This window comes from Molossus molossus, unplaced genomic scaffold (assembly GCF_014108415.1).
Source record: "Molossus molossus isolate mMolMol1 unplaced genomic scaffold, mMolMol1.p scaffold_m16_p_17, whole genome shotgun sequence".
Classification (NCBI taxonomy): Eukaryota; Metazoa; Chordata; class Mammalia; order Chiroptera; family Molossidae; genus Molossus; species Molossus molossus.
In genome coordinates, this window is record NW_023425352.1 from 16,385,751 (window position 1) to 16,405,000 (window position 19,250).

The 19,250-nt window shown below is 49.9% G+C and overlaps 1 protein-coding gene across 5 annotated transcripts in view; it reads left to right on the forward strand.

The window, feature by feature from the left end:
* Positions 1-19,044, forward strand: part of XPNPEP1 (X-prolyl aminopeptidase 1) — a 54,750-nt gene extending 35,706 nt beyond the window's left edge. For all 5 annotated transcript variants that reach the window (XM_036265021.1, XM_036265022.1, XM_036265025.1 and 2 more), the window contains 13 exons: positions 546-627; positions 2,061-2,271; positions 3,766-3,855; positions 4,586-4,636; positions 5,802-5,860; positions 6,011-6,088; positions 8,246-8,317; positions 10,583-10,643; positions 12,084-12,153; positions 13,000-13,173; positions 13,835-13,911; positions 15,116-15,214; positions 18,503-19,044. In XM_036265021.1, the coding sequence (XP_036120914.1) occupies positions 546-627; positions 2,061-2,271; positions 3,766-3,855; positions 4,586-4,636; positions 5,802-5,860; positions 6,011-6,088; positions 8,246-8,317; positions 10,583-10,643; positions 12,084-12,153; positions 13,000-13,173; positions 13,835-13,911; positions 15,116-15,214; positions 18,503-18,631 (1,253 nt within the window). In that variant the 3' untranslated portion in view covers positions 18,632-19,044. The remainder of the gene's footprint in view (positions 1-545; positions 628-2,060; positions 2,272-3,765; positions 3,856-4,585; positions 4,637-5,801; positions 5,861-6,010; positions 6,089-8,245; positions 8,318-10,582; positions 10,644-12,083; positions 12,154-12,999; positions 13,174-13,834; positions 13,912-15,115; positions 15,215-18,502) is intronic.
* The last annotated feature ends 206 nt before the right edge of the window (positions 19,045-19,250 follow it).

Below are 19,250 nucleotides of genomic sequence, written 5' to 3' on the forward strand. Positions count from 1 at the left end.
GCCGCTGGCTCAGGTTTCATCCCTGGGCCCCTCTGACTCACTGCTTTTGTTCCTCTGCCGGGAAGCTCCGCCTCCACGGGGCTCACTGACCCTTATGGGGAGGGCCTCATTTGGCCTCCTTCCTGGGTGGGTCTGTGTTTCTACCCTGGGTTGTTTGCCTCAGAAGGGAGACAGTGCTTGGCTCCTTCCCCATTATTTGGGAGTGCCAGAGGTTTTTCTGCGGCACGGCCTGGCAGGTCACCACCAGGCGGACCATTCCAACTCTTTGTTTGAAGGGCATTTCTTGTGTTTTCTGACTAATAACTCCTCCATTCCCTTCTTGGGACAGTGAGGTGGCAGCAAAAGAAACAGTTCTGGTGCCATCATTTGGCGGAAATGAGTAACTGCAACTCAGAGGTGGGACCAGGAAGAAGGGTGCCCTGCCTTTCTGGGAGATGCCTCTGAATCCTTCCAGAGCAAGCCGAGGCTCCTAGCTCCCTTACAGGACACCCCTTAAAATCTCAAGTCAGGCAGGTGACAGGGACTCTGTTTTGTTCACTTGTCAGGGCTGTTCAATCTCCGAGGATCAGATGTGGAGCACAACCCGGTATTTTTCTCCTACGCAATCATTGGACTGGAGACGATCATGTGAGTTTGCCCCACACCCGACAGTCCTGCCCCACAGCAGCTCGGAGCCGTGTCCCCTGTCTGGTCCCGGCCCACCAGCCACTGCCTGACTTTCTGCTGATGCGCTGCTTTCCTCCTGCCCTTTCCCTCCTGCCTCCTTTTTCCTCTCCCTTCTCATCCTGCCTCTGTCCCCAATGATCTGAGCTCTCTGAAAGTCTCTACAGTACGATGGGATGAAATAAGTAGGCAAGGTCATCAGAACAAAACCAAATCAGGTTAGTTCACAAAATCCCTGCTGCAAAGTCTTGTTCAGGGCACATATTTGATTCCAAGTTTTGTAGCAGTCAGTGCAAGGGGGTGTGTAGGCTCAGTTACACAATCCTGTGTTCACAGTGTGAATGAACCTGTGAAGGTCCCTCTGAAGGTCAGAATGACACAGGAAGACCCCTGAGCCAAACTTCGTCAAATCATAGTTTATCTTTTAAAGTTGCCTGTGGCCTTCCTGCCGTTGCTTTTCTACTTGGGTGGCTTTTTGCATTCAGACAGCATTTTATTGCTGCCTGTTATGTGCTAGGGTTTCTGTTAGGTGCTGGGGTGAACGAGACAGGCAGGGTCCTGGCTAGAGTTGGGGAGATGAGTCTCCTCAGGGGATTTGGGCACATAAGTGGGCACCAATTGGTCAGTGGGATGGGTACAGGTGTTATAGGAGGTGCCTGAGCTAGATTTGGGGTCAGAGGAGACACTTGGGGAAAGCAGTACTGAAGCAGAGATTGAGGGTACGTGTGAGCTGGCCAGATGCATGGGGTGGGAGGATGGTGGTCTGAGTATCGGGGATAGCACTGCAGAGGCTCTGGGCAGGAGCGAGCACAGTGGGTGTGTAGGGCCCGGAGTGGGTCAGTGTGGTTGGAACATAGAGTGTGAGGCCAAAAGGTGAGCAGAGGCCACATAAAATGAGGCCTTGTGAGCCATGTCCAGGAGCTTTGGCTCTTATCCTGAGGACGCTGGGGAGCTATTGAATGAGTTTTTCACAAGGACCCACGTGATCTGCTTTGAATGATGGGTAAGGAAGGCTGGAGGCAAGGAGGCCGGGTAGGAGGCTGAGAGATGGCAGTGGCCTGGACCGGGGCAGTGACTGGGCCAGGTTGTAGCTAAAGCTGGACAGCTTTGATAGACATTTGGGCCATTGGTCTGAAGATCTTAAGGAGGGATGGAAGGGCATCAAGGAGGCCAGTGCACAGGTCCTGACTTGGGGAAGTGGGTGCATGGTGACACTACACACTGGGACAGTGTGCACAGTCTGCCAAGCAGGGTCTGGGGAGGAACGGGGAGGAATGGGGAGGAAGCAGAAGCTGCCTGGTTTCGATTGCCGGAGGGCAGAGCCTGTTGTATGTGTGGGTCTGTGCTCTCACTCACGAGCCCTCCTTTTCTGTCATCTCACCTGCACCCCTCTGCAGGCTCTTCATTGACGGTGACCGCATAGACGCCCCCAGTGTAAAGGAGCACCTGCTTCTTGACTTGAGCCAGGAAGCCGAATACCGGATCCAGGTGCTGCCCTACAAGTCCATCTTGAGCGAGCTCAAGGTTTTGTGCACCAGCCTCTCCCCAAAGGAGAAGGTGTGGGTCAGCGACAAGGCCAGCTATGCTGTGAGCGAGGCCATCCCCAAGGTTGGTAGCCCCTCCGAAGCCCATTTGAACCCCCACACTCAGAACTTCCCAGTTCTGGTACCACATAGCTTTGTCTCTGAAGCAGAGCTTGGCCAGGCAGCTCTCCAAGCGGACTGTGGGGTCAGAGGTTCTGTCTCCCTGGAGGAGCCCTGCAGGCTGGAACCACGCTGAGAATGTGGCGAGAGGTGATGTTAGGTGGTACACGTCAGTACTTTGGTTCATTTAAATGTATCTATTTTTATAAGTGTTTCAATGTATACTTGAAAAAATATAACCACCAGCCTGTGATACCATGTTATAAAAATTGTTTCTTAAGACAAAGTTGAGTTTAATGAACTAAGTTGACTTAAAGATAGTTTAAGGTGAAGCGTTAAGTAACAAGAGTCCAGGGGTAGGCAGCTAGGGTAAGAGCTGTGCAGTGGTATGGGAAAGCTTGAAGTCTGGGGAACATTACTCCACCCCAACCCCCCAGCATCTTATAGATAAGGAGACCTGAGGCCCGAGAAACTTTGGGGTTGTCAAAGGTCAAATAATAGTGGTAGCCTTGCCCTTGACTGAGCTTGTGCTGGGTGATACCTGTCCCTTCATTTTAACTGGGGCGTAGGGCAGGACTGGAATCCAAGCCACCTTACATGTCACCATTTTGACTGTCCTTGGTCTCTGGCTGCCAGATGGCCATTGACAAGCCCAGCGATGTCCCTCTTCTTTAAGCTGTGGGCCATTGGGGGGGAGCCCAGGCCTGGTCATCTAGACCTGGCTTGTCATCACACCCGTCACTGTCACTGTGAGAGACACGCAGTTACTCAGCTTTTCCTCCTTGACTTAGGTGTGGATCAGTCCTGCCTTCTGCTTCATGGGGGGCATGTATGTGGGAGAAGAATGAGAGTGGGGGGAGTGAAAGCCCTTTGAGGAGCTCTGTGCGGGTGTGGTGGTGCTAAGTCCCCCTTCCTTATAACACAGGCTAGATTCTAACTAACTTGTTCTCAAATTGGGAAGGGTTTTCCCAGCCCTTCAAGATCAGACCATGATTAGTAGCTGATGTGTGATCCCTGAGCAAGAAGGGGAAGGAGTAGGAGCCCTCCCTCACCAGTCATGTGTGTCCTCAGACATTGGGAAAAAGCCTCCTTTGTGCAGCAATAAAGGGGTTATTTCAGTCAAGCTTTGATCCCTTAGGGAACTCTGACCACCACTGTGGAGGCTTGAAAAGCAATATCTTGCTGATGGCTGGCAGCCAGCAGTCTCAAAGAGCTAAGGGGGAAGGTGATAGAAAAGAAATACCTTGTTTGACATACTTTATCTTTTTTGATGAGTTCAAGTCATCAACCAAAAGAAGCAGGTCTTCGGGCCCCATGGTTCGGCCAGTTTGGTGGGTCCTGAGTGGGAGCTCTGCAAATGGTTTGTCTGAAGTGTGGTGTTCCAGGTGAAGAGGTGACGCCTTGGACTTGGTGAGGGGAACCAGCCTCGATTTCCCATCCTGTTGCCCTCTGCCCCTAGGATCATCGCTGCTGTATGCCTTACACCCCCATCTGCATTGCCAAAGCTGTGAAGAATTCTGCCGAATCGGAAGGCATGAGGCGAGCTCATGTGAGTAAGGCAGCCTGTGCAGAAGAGGGGGTGTGTCATGGTCAGAAGGCCTGGCTCCTCACCTGGCCTGTGACCTTGAGCTTGGCACAAGGTTGGGACCTCTTCGAGCCTTCTAAAGTTAATGAGAGGGTGAAATAAAGTACCTGATGGGCTAGATCTTGACAAACTATAACATATAACAAAAAAGAGATATTGATGATAATAGTGTAGATGATGGTGATGATGACGAAGATAGAATGAAGAAGGCGAGCCCTGGCCAGTTTGGCTCAGTGATTGAGCATCGGCCTGTGGACCAGAGAGTCCCGGGTTCGGTTCCCCCTAGGGGCACATGCCACAAAAAAAAAAAAAAAAAAAGGTAAAGAAGCCTCTTAAAAGACCTGTGTTGTGTTTCAAAGCCAGTGGAGGGTCTAGAAAGATTTGGGGCCCAGAGATGGCTTTTGACAGTGGCCTGTCTTTTCTGGCCCCTGTAGGATAGGAGTAAACCTTCTGAGGGAGCTGTGTGTGCTCTGTGGTGGGCCCTTTCTCCCTGCACCTGAGCTGCTGAACAGCAGCAGAGTGTCCCTGATAGCGCTTGCTGCAGGCTTGTCGCAGGAAATGCAGGTCAAGCCCCAGTTGCTGATGGTTTGTGTCCTGCAAGGGCAGCCCTCTCGGTATCACGTTAGGTCTAGGCTCTGAAGCTGCTCATCTGCTTTTCGGTAATAACTTAAAAGTGTCTCCATTGTTTGCACAGATTAAAGATGCTGTTGCCCTCTGTGAACTCTTTAACTGGCTGGAGAAAGAGGTTGGTTCTTTAGTCTTTGTTTACGATATGGCTATAGATTGTCCAGAAATTAATACGTGTGATTCTAACAGAGGCACCTTCCATGCTCAGGTGACCTCAGTGTCTAAGATCTCGATCCGATTTTAGTACTCTCTTTTAATAGTTTTTTTCCTAGAAATTTGTTGTGTGTGTATTTAAAAATTGTTTAATTGTAGAAAATAGTAGCAAGGATGAAGAAAGAAATTCCTTAACAGAGTGGATTCTTTTGGGGTTAAGGAATTGTCTTGTAACTAAGTGGAGTTTCATTATAAGGAAAAATGATTCTCATGGTAATATTATAAGTAAACTGATTGTATTAAGAGAAAAATATCTTTGTGTACATTTTGGACATCAATTTTAGCCATTAAACTTTTTATATTAATTCCTTTTCTTTCACTCCCGGTGATTGACAAAAGGGCCAGTATTACGTAACATCAGATTCCTTTTTAATATTAAATAAACAACTCTTTGAAAGTAGCCTAAATTTGGAAAAAGAAAATATCACCCTTATTGCCACCAGCGTAACTATTTTTCCCCTCTGGCTATTGTTCGTCTGTGTAAATCATTTTTTCACTATAAATCATTTTTGCACATCTCTCAGTGTACAGATATGATTTTGTTTTGTTTATTTCATTTACTTGGCATCATAGTATGAGCATCTTCCATGTGCTTTGAGGCTTTTAAGAAATGATTTAAATGGAGACTCATTTAGTGGCTAGACTGATTTATTTACCCATTCCTCCTATTTTCAGATGTTTAGGTTGTTTTTAATTTTTTTTGCTATTATCAGTAACCCTGTAATAATATCATTGCATTTATCTTTATTATTTATTTTGGATGACTTTCTTAGGAGGGGATGCTTTTGAATTTTTATACTTAGATGTATTAAGTTTTGGGAGGTTTCAGGATGTACTACTGAGACATAAAATATGGGAAAATTAGGTAGAAACCCTTCAGCTTAGATAGCTTCAGTGAGAGCCTTGGGAAAGTCCCTCCTTCTCAAAGGTGAGAGTTAACCTGTGTCCTGTACATTGGACAGCTGGGACATGGGAACTGAGGGAAAAGCAGGCTTCAGTGTGCCTTCTTTACTAGGTAGGAGACACATGAATTAGCACACCAGATGATTCATAAGCAACTTCCTTGTTAGGTACCCAAAGGTGGCGTGACAGAGATCTCAGCTGCTGACAAAGCTGAGGAATTCCGCAGGTGAGGGTCTGGTGGGGGCGTGGGGGCGAGGGGGTGTCCCATGACCCTTGGGCTCATTTCCTTGGTGAGTTAAATGGGGCCAGGAGGGCCCTGACTCTCAGCAGGACAAAAACCTGTTCAGTCACTCTGTTCTGTGTCTTTCTGTTTCAGGCAACAGGCCGACTTTGTGGACCTGAGCTTCCCAACGATCTCCAGTACGGGACCCAATGGTGCCATCATCCACTACGCGTAAGGCTGCCGAGGAGCATGCTGCCCCGCTTTGCCTTTGCTTCGGACAGGAGCCTGGCAGGGGAGACGCGTTATTTGCCAGAGGCCCCAGTGTCCACCTCCGGGTGTTTGCTGACACTGTTCTTATATGGGAAATAAGACCTTTAAGGTTTTATTTTCTCTAAATTTGTCCCGTTTTCAGATGTTTAGATTGTTTTTAATTTTTTTGCTATTATCAGTAACCCTGTAATATATCATTGCATTTATCTTTATTATTTATTTTGGATGACTTTCTTAGGAGGGGATGCTTTTGGGAACCTCCTCTTAGGCTCAGATGGTGTCGACATTCTCTACGATGTAGTCAAATGGGTTCTGAGGCTGCAGAAACCCACTTTCTGAGGCTGCAGCAGCTGTATTCATAGCCCTTATATCTTGATGATCAGAATTTTTTTAGTGTGTGTGATTTTTAAAAAACGTTTTTATAATGGTAGCTTTCTTGATTCCCTGGTCCTAAAAACTCCACACTAAAGAAATGTACCACCATGTTGTGGAACACCCTTTATAGGTAGGGAGAAAATCAGCACCTTCCTGTCCCTCCCTGTGGGCTTGAAGCCTGGCACTCCAGCCTGTGGGGGTTTTTACCAGATGACCCGTAAGGGCCCACGGGCCAAGAGCCGAGCATCCCTGCACTGCGACGAGAGTTCAGGACTGATGGCTCTGCCTGTGGAGATGGTGGGAGGTGGCACTGGCGTGGCCCTCGGGCTCCGGCCTCTGCTTTGCCCAATCGGGGTTGTGCCATGTTGGGCATTCTGAGTTCTTTGCTCCCCGTCTGGGATGTGCAGTCAGTGAAAGGGCATTGGTCTCTCACTATGCTGTACTTGGGCACAGGCTCCCCATCCCCTTTTTGATAATTTTTTTTCGAGTTTTTAATCTTGGGACACATTCTGAAGCTGCGTGTGGGAGATGGTCACAGATGTGACTGCACAGTTCTCTCACAGGAATGGCTCTGTGCCAACGTTAGAATGTCAAAAGGACTTCAGCTTTTGTCTGTTTCACTTAGGTGATTAATTTCTGGGCTGGACACTATCCTAGAATTTCCAGATGATTAACACAGTAAAAAATTTCAGAGCAAGGGGGAGCATTTGCTTCTTCCTGGCGTTTCTCTGTGGCAGGCTGTTGGCAACCTGTTGAGAGCAGGGTGCGGCATCTGGTTCTGTGTCCGCGTGGGCTGGCTGCTGACACCTTCATTGCCAAAGGAGGGGACTGGACTGCTCTCGCCCCTTTTAGCATTTCCCAGTGCAGTGACAGTGTGTGGAAAAAGGCCCGCAGAAAGGAGATCGCTTTTTATTTTATTTTAAAATATATTTTAATTAATTTTTTATATAGATAGAAAGGGAGAGGGGGAGAGAGATAGAAACATCGATGAGAGATAAACATCAATTGGCTGCCTCCTGCACACCCCCTACTGGGGATAGAACCCGCAACCCAGGCATGTGCCCTGACTGGGAATTGAACCGGCACTTCTCAGTCCATGGGACTATGCTCAATCCACTGAGTCACACTGGCCAGGCCAGAGATCATGTTTTAAAGACACGTCATGTTCATTTGAAAAACGTGCTCTGGCATGAACATCATGACCCACCCCTTCTCCCAGCAAAAATCCCTGTAGCTTTCTCCCTGGTGGAGACATTCATCTGCCTGGTAGTCAGAGAAGCAAGTAGGCGGGGGCACCTATGGGGTCAGGACTGAGGGAGGGACATGGAGGATGAGGCAGGGGCCTGGGACCCCCACACCCAGAGACAAGTGACTCCAGGCTGCTCTCTGCCTAGTTTTCAAGATTTTAGTTTGCTCCTACTGTGTCTATTGATGATAGTTTTCGTAGTTTTTACAGTTATCTCATGAATACCTATTTTGTTCCAGACACAAATGGAGATAAGTATAAAGAAATATGTTATTCTTTTTCTTCACTCTTTATCTAGTTGAGGAGATAAGTTGACTGGGTCTTTAAATAGTAGAAGTTTAATATTAATTGGAATAATGATGTTATTGGGTAACTTTTTATTCTGGTATAATTTTAGACTTACATAAGTTGTAAGAATAGTATTAAGTGTGCCCTCCTCCTGGATTTAGCAAGTGTTTACATTTGTGGAATAATTCACTTTTGGTTAACTTTCGCAGGCCAGTCCCTGAGACGAACAGGACCTTGTCGCTAGATGAGGTGTACCTCATTGACTCGGGTGCTCAGTACAAGTAAGTGACTTAATGCCGTTGAGTCAAGGCAGTTGGGTAGGGACAAGCTGAGGTCCAGCTGAGAGTGCTCAGCTGGTCACTGCATTCTGCACCCGCCATTGATGAGATCATTCCCTAACTTGTCCCGTTTTCACCCCTCGTTGAAATAGCCCAGTCGTGACTCTCTTCCCACAAAAGACTGTTTGACAGAAACATTGAGTCCTTGGCCGGATGTTGTTAAATACTAAACAAACAATTTAAAGCAAGCTTTCAGAACCACAGGAAAATCTTCTGCCGCAGCCCATAAGCTGCCTGCTGTCTCCCTGGCCTTGCAGTGGTTCAGGGCCTTGTGAAGTGTGGGCGTAACTTTGAATGAAATGAATGAGAAACGAAGGTTGCCCTTGAATTTCTGAATCTCCTTCGTGTCTTGCTGCTTTTACAGTGATCACCTAGAATAGTTTCTCACCGGAGAGCCCCAAATGTGGTTGGGTCTTGATGTGGAGCCCATGAGAAGGAGCTGGAGTTGGGGCTGTTTGCATTAAGAGAGCATGAGCAAGGCCTTTGAATGGTGCATTCTTCACTGCCGTTAATGAGGCTGTGGCTGATGGAGAACCTCATTTTTTAAAAATCTTCACTTGAGGATATTTTTATATTGATTTTCTAGATAGAGTGGGAGGAAGGGAGAGAGAGAGACAGAGAAAGAAAGATATTGATGTGAGAGAGACACATTGATTGGTTGCCTCCTGCACGACCCTGACTTGGGCTGGGGATCAAACCCACAAACTTGACATGCTCTTGACCAGGAATCGAACCTGGGACCCTTTGATCTGCAGGCCGATGAGCGACATTAACCAGGGTGAGAGAACCTCACTACTAAATGAGCTCAGTCAAGTACGTGGAGACCACAACCTAGCTTTGGGTGTTAATAATAGCAGCCTAGAGCTTAAGGTATTGGGATTGCTTGGGCAATGATATAAACTTTGGTTCACGTTTAAATTTTAGCAGGATTCCAGAAGTTATCCTTTCTTTGTCGGGTGTGGATTAGGGTTTTCAAAGAGACACATTTGGGTACTTTTAGGGTCCAGTAAACTCCTTGCTGTGCTGACCGGAGGAGTTGGAGTTCGGCTTTCTTTCGCTGGAAACAGGCTCCTGTTTACTGTTTTCCTGCCTTTTCTTTATAAGCCCAGCGGCAGTGTCTCCCGTGAAACAGGCCTCACACTGTAGTCCACGAGTGTGTGAGTCAGGGCCTCAGTTCACTCCCACTGCACTGGGCCATCCTTGCATTCACTCTGTCTCATTTTATTTTATGTAACAACTTTATTGAGATATACTTCACCTACCATATAATTTACTTAAGTGTACAATTTATGGTTTATGGTTTTTAGTATATTCACAGAGTTATGCAGCCATCACCTCAGTTTTAGAACATTTTCATTACCCCCCCAAAAGAAACCCCATTCCCATTACCTACCCTTCCCATTTTCCCCTCCCCAGGGAACCACTGCTGTGCTTTTGGTCTTTATGGATTTGCCTATTCTGGACATTTCATACAAATGGAATTATATGGACTTCTGTGTCTAGTTTCTATCACTTAGCATAATATATTCAAGGTTCATGCATGTTGTAGCATGTATCAGTGCTCCATTCTTTTTTTCTTTTTAATCCTCACCTGAGGACATTTTTTTTTCCATTTTTTGTTCAGATAGAGTAGGAGGGAGGGAGAGAAAGAGAAACATGGATGTGAAAGGGACACTTCGAGTGGTTGCCACCCACACGACCCAACCAGGGCCATGCACAAACTGCAACCGAGGTACGTGCCCTTAGCAGGAACTGAAACCCCGTGTCTCTCTGGACTGCAGGCCGACGCTCTAACTGCTGAGCTAAACGGCCAGGGCTCCATTCTTTTTTATGGCTGAATAATATTCTATTGTACGGATATATCACGTTTTGCTTATCCATTCATCAGTTGATGAGCATGTGGGTTGTTTCTACCTTTTGGGTATTATAAATAATGAATAATGCTGCTATGAAAATTTGTGTACAGGTTTTTGTGTGGTCATATATTTTTAATTCTCTTGGGTCTTTACTTAGAGTCCCCTATGACCCAGCAATTCCATACCTATGTTTAACCTTTGAAGGAACTGGAAACCGTTTTCCACAAGTGTTTGCACTAGTTTACAAGTTCACTAGCGATATATGCAGGTTCTAATTTCTCCACATCCTTGCCGGTCTCATATTTGAACAAAACTATGACTGAAAACTAACTTGTCCTTTTCTTTTGGAAAGGGATGGGACCACAGATGTGACCCGGACCATGCATTTTGGGACCCCTACGGCCTATGAGAAGGTAAGGTGGAGCAGACAGCTCGAGAGGCCCTCTCTGCTTTCGTAAGAGCATTGTTTTTATGAAAAGGGATTGTTTTTATGAGGGATTGTATAAATAAGTAAAAATTATGTGTGGGATAGTAAAATAGCCCATTACTGTGGAGTCAGGCTTATCTGCTTTATGACATCCATTTAATTATTGGAGAACTTTTAAAAGCATTCTGTCTGCTGAGGTCAAAGCAGCTCAGATTGAAGTTTAAACAGCTTTGGCCTTGAGGCAGGAAATCTCTTTGGGGATGGGAGTGGGATACTGAAGTGCATGCTTTTTATAAACAGTATCTAGATTTTTTTCAAGTTCAGCATTTCTGTTTATGGGCTCATTTCTCTGGGAACCCTCTGCAGTGACATATACTCTCAGTTTGTGGTCTGCCTGTCAGGAAAGGAGGAATAGCTGGGAGGTAGAGAGAAGTATACCAGGAGTCTGGAGACTGAGCTTCACTGCAGATCTCTGGGGTCTGTTGGTCCATGACCTGCGTGAAGCACTTGGACCATTATAAAAACAGGGATAAAAGTCCTTGCCTCCAGGCTGGTTGTGAAGGTCATGAGCCCAGGTCCTAGTCACTGCCCGGTGACTGTTGGCTGCGTCTCAGAGTGAATCTCGGAGGGGAGCTCCTTCAGAAAGTTTATCTAGGGAAGGAGGGTTTCAAGTGATGCAGTGGGCAGATTTCATAGTTTCAGTCCTTCGCCTTGTCTCTTTGTAGGCACTAGCACCTTATAAGAGTTGGCCCTTGAGTCCAGATACCTGTGGTGTGACCCTTTCTGTGCTGTGGGAAGAGCCCCAGACCAGATTGAGGAGTGTGGGGCGACCGCACCTTCATGGCAAGCCACTACCTCTGCAAATGGCACTTCTTGTGCGAGCAGCAGGGATGACCGAGTGGAGCAGGTGCTAGGGAACGCAGGTGCTGGGGAGCACAGGTGCTGGGGAGCACAGATGCTGGGGAGCACAGATGCTGGAGCAGGATTGCCTGGCGCTCAGCCCGGTGCTGCCACTTCGGAACTGTGGGGCCCGGCGTGCTACCTCACTTGTCTGCGAAGTGTGGATGAACGCACAGTGCTCAGAATTGTGTGGCGCAGTCACATTAGCTGGGTCATCAGCCCTGATGATTACTTTTCCAGTCTGTCTAAGGCCTAGATGACAGAGCGTGTCAGAATGCTCATTGCAAGGGAAGGAGCTGTGGGGCCGTCTCTCAGATAGTTTACTTTTTCTGAATTTAATTTCAAGATTTTCTGGAAAATTGGTTCTAAGGCCAACCTTTTTTCCACCAGATTTTTAAAATTGATTTTCTGTGTGTGGTATTGCTAATCATTCTTCAGAGGCAAGGCTTTCTGAACTACCAGGAAACCACAGGACCGAAGTGCCCATGCCCGTTCTGCAACATGCCCCTTGGGTTTTCTTTGGCAGGAATGTTTCACATACGTCCTCAAGGGCCACATAGCTGTGAGCGCAGCCGTTTTCCCGGCTGGAACCAAAGGTAGGTGGTTCCTTCTGTCACACGGCAGGCTTTTTCTTGTCCAGGCACCAAACTCATCTGAGTGGGAGTGGAAGAATATGTCCTTCCCTCTCTGTGTCAGCCCCCAGCCCACTTCGGGCCCAGCCAGGGCACGGGTGGGGGGCTGCATGGACTGAGTCTCCTGGATCCATTGACTGGGCTCAGAGGGCTTCCCGGGGAGCCGGGGTAGGATCTGGCCTGGTGTCAGCCGTGTGCCCCACTCTTGTCCACTGGTGGTGGTGGGTGGCACAGGCTAGTGGCTTCCAGGAGAGGGTAGCAGGGCATGAGGGACTCAGGGCCCCAGTGGACCTCAGTGTGGCCTCCTGTCTGCCCTTCAGCCCTGGGCCAGTGCATTCTTTCATTACGCTTACTGGGCCCTTGACTTCAGGTATATACCTCCTTGCTTGAGGACTGGTGGGCGGGGCCTGCTCGTCTCCCTGAGTGAGTTTCCTCTGTTGTGCCTGCGCCTTTGCTTGCAGTCTGGTTAGACTCTCATCTTTGTAATCCTGACACCTCAGAGTCCCAGAGCCAGGAAGGGAATGTCCATGTTATCTGATGCAGCCCTCACCGGCTGCAGGCGACCATCCCCTCACCAGCACCCTGGACAGATGACCCCCCGGCTTCTGCCTGGCTGCGGAGCTGCCCTCCTCGGGAACTCTGATTTGGGGAAACTTCCTTGTGCTGGGCTGAAATCTGAACCCTCTAGTAACTTTTACCTCTGGTTTCTGTTTCACCTTCTGGAGCCAAACATAAGTCTAATAGCTAAAGTGCTTTGTGAATTGAACAGTACTGTGCGGATATCACCCAGTGGTTCTCTGTGTCTTTCAGGCCACCTTCTCGACTCCTTTGCCCGCTCAGCATTATGGGACTCAGGCTTGGATTACCTGCACGGAACGGGACACGGTGTCGGGTCTTTTCTGAACGTTCACGAGGGTCCTTGCGGCATCAGTTATAAGACGTTTTCTGACGAGCCCCTGGAGGCGGGCATGATTGTCACTGATGGTAGGTGGCCCTCACACAGGACACGTGATGGATTTCTAGTCTCTGTGGAAGCTCTTTGTTGTTTCTTGTATTTTAATTATTTTAAAGTAAATTGGAAGTAATTTCCCCTTCTTGTCACCTTGAATTAAACCTTGTATGATTATAAAAGTGATACATGTTCATTATAGAAAAAGTGGGACATTGGAACAGTCTAAAGAAAAAAAATCATTTATAATCTATCCACCCAAGAGAAACATGACTTAATATTTTGGTATGTTAGTCTTTTGTATATGTATATATCTTTTTAAATTGAGATTATACATATTGTCTGTATTCTGCTTTCTTAATATATTGCCTTTTCCCATATCACCAAGTGCTTGTGAACCTATCCCAATGCCCACAGCATTGTGCCTCTCATGTATGACGCGTGATCTACCTGCTGGGTCCCTTGACTGTCCTCCCTGTCCTGCAGCCAGTTTTCAGGAGTCTCAGACCTTTCGATACCTCAAGTGCTTGTTAGAAGTGGCCACATGGGAGTAGGGGCTTCTCTGGGCTCCTGCATCGGATTGAGGGCCCCTTCGCCTGTTTCTCCCCCACTTTGGGGAGGGCTGTCACCCCGGGGGGAAGCTGCTGTGTCCGTCTTCCTCGTGGACCGCTTCTCATTCTGGCTTTGTTTGTTCAGAGCCGGGGTACTATGAAGATGGGGCGTTTGGAATTCGCATAGAGAATGTTGTCCTCGTGGTTCCTGTGAAGACCAAGGTCAGTAATCGATGTGTTTATGTTAAATGTCCTTGTTCCTTAATGGAGGAAGACGAAGACTTTTATGTTCAGAGCCAAGACTCTGCCATTCTGGGCCCCAAATGGAGCCTTCGTTCCCTGATATCAGGGACTCTCCTGGACTCAGTTTCCTCTGCAAAGCCAGAAAGAAAATTCTTAATGAGTTGGGACCCAGGAATGGGGTGTGTGGAGCTTCAGGCAGGGCCCTGCTTGAAATGATCTGCGCTCTGAGCCTACTGGAGGCAGCATCTTGTCACGAAGTCTCCTCAGCTTGGGGGTGCTTGTTTCAGGGCCCCTCTCAGACCCTGAGTCAGTTTCCAAGCCTGGAAACTGTATTTTAACAAAAGCCCCAGGTGGGGAGTTTTCTCGGGTAAAGCCGAGGCACACGTGGGTCAGTCCCGCCCCGAGTCGGGCAGTGGGCAGGTGTGCAGGTGTGCTGCCCTCTGGCGAGCAGGTGTTTCACCTTCTCTCCCATCAGTATTACCAAGAGGTCACAGGGCTTAGGTGCTAAGCTTCACCTAAAAGGCCTGTTTGCTCCTCCTGCATCGGTGATGATGGAGATGGAACAGATGGAGGGAAGTGGCTTCCTGTGCCCCCAGTGAGGTTGGCTGCCGGGGCCTGCTGTGTCCAGGTGGACGTCCCTGTTCCTGAGAGTGACCTCACCTCCCGCCTAGAGACCCTGCGGGAACGCAGACCCAGGTGCTGGGTGCGCCCCAGCTGTTCCACGTCGCTCAGAGTGGACGCACCTGTTACCTTGGGCCTGGCTGGGTCAAGGCTGGCCACACACATGCCTGTTTAAAAAATGATGTAGGGAATTATACCCAGCAGAGTCTTGAGAACCAAAACTAGAGAAGCCCCCGAGCTCAGATGCCCCCACACCCTGCCCCTCCCTCCTTGCTATCACAGTGGACAGTAGTCTGTGCCCTGCTGCTGGGAGCCCCTCAGCACCCGTTGCTGGGCATTTCCTGAGGGTGCAGGCTCTTCTGTACCTCACAGCGGCTCCGGAGCGTGGCCTCAGCTGCATCCATCGCACCTGCTGTGCCCGTCGGATGTACCGACCTGCGGGTCAGTTCTCCCCTGCCAGTGCCACCCAGCTCAGGGCCGGCCACGCCTGGTGGCACTGACCTCGTGGTCGTTCGTTGTGGTCAAGAGGAGTCAAGCTTCTGCTTTCTTCCTTATCCCACAGTATAACTTCAGTAACCGGGGAAGCCTGACCTTTGAACCTCTAACTTTGGTTCCGATACAGACCAAAATGATAGATGTGGATTCTCTCACGGACAAAGAGGTAATGAGGGAGTCTTGGGGGAGGGCAGGCGTGGGGGTGGGGTGGAGAGCTACCCTGTGTTCTCACTGCATTCTCACAGTCAGAGGACTGGCCAGCAGAGTCTGAGACTCCCAGCTCTGCTTGTTGGGCCTCCAGGTAGAGATAGTCCGTCTCCACCCACCGTGGTGGGCTGTAAGGTGTCGTGGGTGGAAGCATGGTGCCAGTGTTTCCGTGGGGCGTGCTTAGCAGACGTGGCCAGGTGTCTTCCCTACAACGCCAGACGGGTGTGGGGCCTGTTGGCCTTTGCTCAGCAGCTGCTTTCTTATGCTGTGAGACATGAGAGAAACGAGAAGCACCTGTTACCGTACGCCTCATTTTCACGCAGGTGATACCTGCTTCTGGTCACTCGGCTGTGACACTGCACAAAGCAGGAGCACAGTGGTGCTCACCTAGCAAGCTCAGGACCCCCCCTCCGGCTCATGAGGTCAGGGAGGTGGCAGGCCCAGGACCCTGGAGTTAGGCTGGAGGGATCAGGCAGGTGATCAGGGTCAGGGCAGAGACAAGGGTTAAACATAGGGCAGGAGCAGTCAGCACTGGACAGACAAAATAGTCCCCACGCCAGGGACACAGAAGCAGGACACAGATTCCAGAACAAGGTGGTCAGCAGTGCCGTCAAAAAGCAAGCGATTGGCGGGAGCCAAAGGCGGAACAAGCATAGTGGTCCTGGAGGAATAAGATATTTTTGTGACCTGAGGTGGCACCGTCCCCATCCCGGGGGTCTCCGAGTGCCTCTTGAGGTAGGAACGTACCCTCAGTGGGGCCTGCTTGGGCCTCCTCTAGGACTGGGGCAGGAATCTTCCCAGCGAGAAGCCTTTCTGCCTTGTTGGGCTCACATATGGTACCCGAGGAAGGTCACCCCCTTTTTGCTTAGCTTTCCTCTGTGCTTGGGCACCTCTGCTTGACCATCCGTGCCTCGGTTCAGCCAAACATCACCACTCACAGGACCCAAGTGGTCCCGCTGACGCTGGTGTATTCAGCCTGTCGATGGACGCAGAACAGGAAGCTTCGCCTGTCGGCAGCACAGGGTCAGGTCTGTCTCTTCGACTAGGAGTCCAGGGGCTTTCTCCAGCCCCCATGGGGATGACTTAGGTGAGAGGGGACAAGAACTCAGTGGGCACAGGAGCCAGCCTGCTTAGAGGCTTCTGTCCGTAGGAGCCGATCCTTGTAATGGCCCTTAGGCACAGCTTCCAGGGTGAGGGACTCCCCGGGACTAAGGCGCTGTGTTCTGTTGGAAGCTCAAGGTTATGGCTTCCTACCAAGTAATTCTAGGTCTTGCAGTCTTTGCCGTCCACATGAAGTGACTGGCCAGGACATATGACATTCAGCTTCTTCCAGGCAAGCAGTGCATGAGGAAGGTTAAATGAGGCCATTTTTCCTTGGAGAGTTTGTTAACCGTGACTCGCAGTCACCCGATGACATTGGGCATAGACAACCAGATAGGTCTGTCTCATCCAGTGCTCATTACTGGACCTTGAACACCCAGATCACTGAACTATTCTTTTGTCCAATTCGTTTTTACAGGACAAATATCTTCTTACCCAGGGACCATAAGGACTTCCCACAAATAATTCTAGACAACAGTATTTAACATATCAAGTGGGGTCCATTATCTCTTTTAGCAAAAGGGTCCCTTTTACCATTTACCACTTGGTAAATCTGGGGCTTCATTGTGTTTGAAGGCACAGTAATACACCACCACAAAGATTCTGTTCACTGGCTATTAAAATACCTGATGGTGGCCTTTTACTATCTCCCAAACAGAGTGTTTTGGCTGTCACTTTTGGGAGTTTTGGGGTCGGGTCAGCATTCCCATCAGTTGTCACCAGATGGCAGCAGAGGACTTTGGTTGGATGTGAACATGACCAGCTGCAGATTGTCAGGGCCTTTGGGAGGTTACTCAGGTGCCCCAGGCTGCCCTGGCTTACCCTCCTCCTCTTCCTCCTCCTCTCCCGCACCCCTCCCCTGTCCGACAGGGCCTTGTTCCACTGTGGCCCGTGGATGGCTCCTGCTGTGGCCTTCACTGTTGAGCTGCTTTGGACGGCAGGCTACCTTGTAGCCCTGCTTGGCCTTGCTGCAGACACAGCACTTTGCTTCCTTCTGACACCACCCCCTACCCCAGCTCCCAGCGGGGCCAGTAGACCCTTTATCAGTGGGGACTAGAGCCCTAGAAGGGCCACAGCCAGTTGGCAATATCACCCCGTCTGTCTGCCCTCATGCCTGAGGAGTCGTGTGCCCATCTTGACCTCTTAGTCTGGCTTCGGTACCTGGTCCAGACTGTAGTCTTCAAAGCCCATGATGTGACAACACTACCCCCAAGTGGCGCTTGGCTCATTACATCGACCACCCCGCGGTGGGGCAGTTCTCCAGCCTCGCCGCAGCCGGCGTCCAGTCGGGCTCACTTCACGGACGGTGAAGGGAGTGGGCTGTTGTCCGCAAGGGAGAAACTTACTGCACTGCAGCTTTCCCCCCAATCCCACCCCCATGGGGGCAGTCTCACCCTCTCACAGCTGTAGGACTCAACCGTCAGACCCAGTGATGAGCCTGCCCCCAGGCCAAGTCCTGCCGTACCTCCTTTTGGATCCATTCTGTCCCCTGACGGACGTGGTGGCCACATTCTGCTGAGGGTCTGGCAGTCGGGCTCCCTCCCGGCCCACCCTGCAGACCCCAGTCCTAGGCCACACTCACCGGCCCTGCATCCTGGTTTCGTCAGCTTTGTCGGTGGACACACGAGAGGAACTCTGTGGGCGGGCCAGCTTCGGGGGGGTCATGGCGGGAGTCTTCATAGCAGTCCAGGGCTCTTTCTCAGGCCCTCCCTCTCCCCTTCCCACCCTAAGACGGTGCAGGGGTAGGGGAGTAGGCCACTCGGGTCGGTGCAGGAGCTACGAGACACCCCCTGCCCTCTCCCTCTTCTGATGCCTGTGGTATGGCTTCCAGGGTCCTGTTGAGGACACGCCTGGTTACGAGCTTCTCTGCACTCAGGGGAGCCCAGAGCCATGGCTTGCCATTAGGTATTTGGGTCCCTCATAGTCATCGCCAGTGCGTGTGTACTAGACTGTTCCGGGAGCATTTCACCATAGCGATGTGGCGCGTCCCGTCTGTTTCCAGGGAAGTCACTTGTCCCTGAGCGGGGTGAGAGCTTCACTCTCGTCTGGTGAGCTCAGCACGTGGGCCCTCACTGTCTGCCTGTGTAGCCTTTGGTACAGGTTTGATGGTGAACACACTGCATGTTTGTCTTTCTCCTCCTTGTAGCGTGACTGGCTCAACAACTACCACCAGACCTGCAGGGATGTGATCGGGAAGGAACTGCAGAAGCAGGGCCGCCAGGAAGCGCTCGAGTGGCTCATCAGAGAGACGCAGCCCATCTCCAGACAGCACTGACACCTCCCTGCTTTTGTTTTTGTAAAATGCTCTGGGGAGGAAGAACCCTGGCAGACCCCCGACATCGTGCCCCTTGCCTCTCCTTCCTCACCTCTCCTTTTTACTTTTAGACTCTAAGAAGAACTGAAAATCTTCTGATCCTCTTTGATATTTTCTTGCAAACACTTGATCTTTTATGATTTTTTAAAAAATTGTTGAGAACGAGCCAAAAGTCAACACGCTGCACCAGAGGCAGGGTCCCCACGAAGCTGAACGCTCCCCCTGGGAGGCGCCCCGAGCAGCCGCAATGAATTGTCTGGCCGGCGATGGCGAAGCAGCCAGTGCGCTGACGGTCAGGTCCCAGGTGCTAGTACGTCATTCATGATCGCCTAGATGCTCATGAGATGGTATTTATGATCAGTGAATAAAATGTCCAAAGCTGCTTTGTCTCAGCTGTCTGTTTGCTCGCAGTCGGTCCGCCCTGCACATCGGGCGGCTCGTCCCCAGGGCTGGTGGTCTCTGGGGCAGACGTCCAGGTGGAAGCCCCCTTGGAGGTGAGTTCCCTGGCCTCCCTGCATCTTGTCTGGCTTAGTGGTAAGCCTCTTTTTCTTTAGAAAACCTAATATTTTGGTGAGTATTT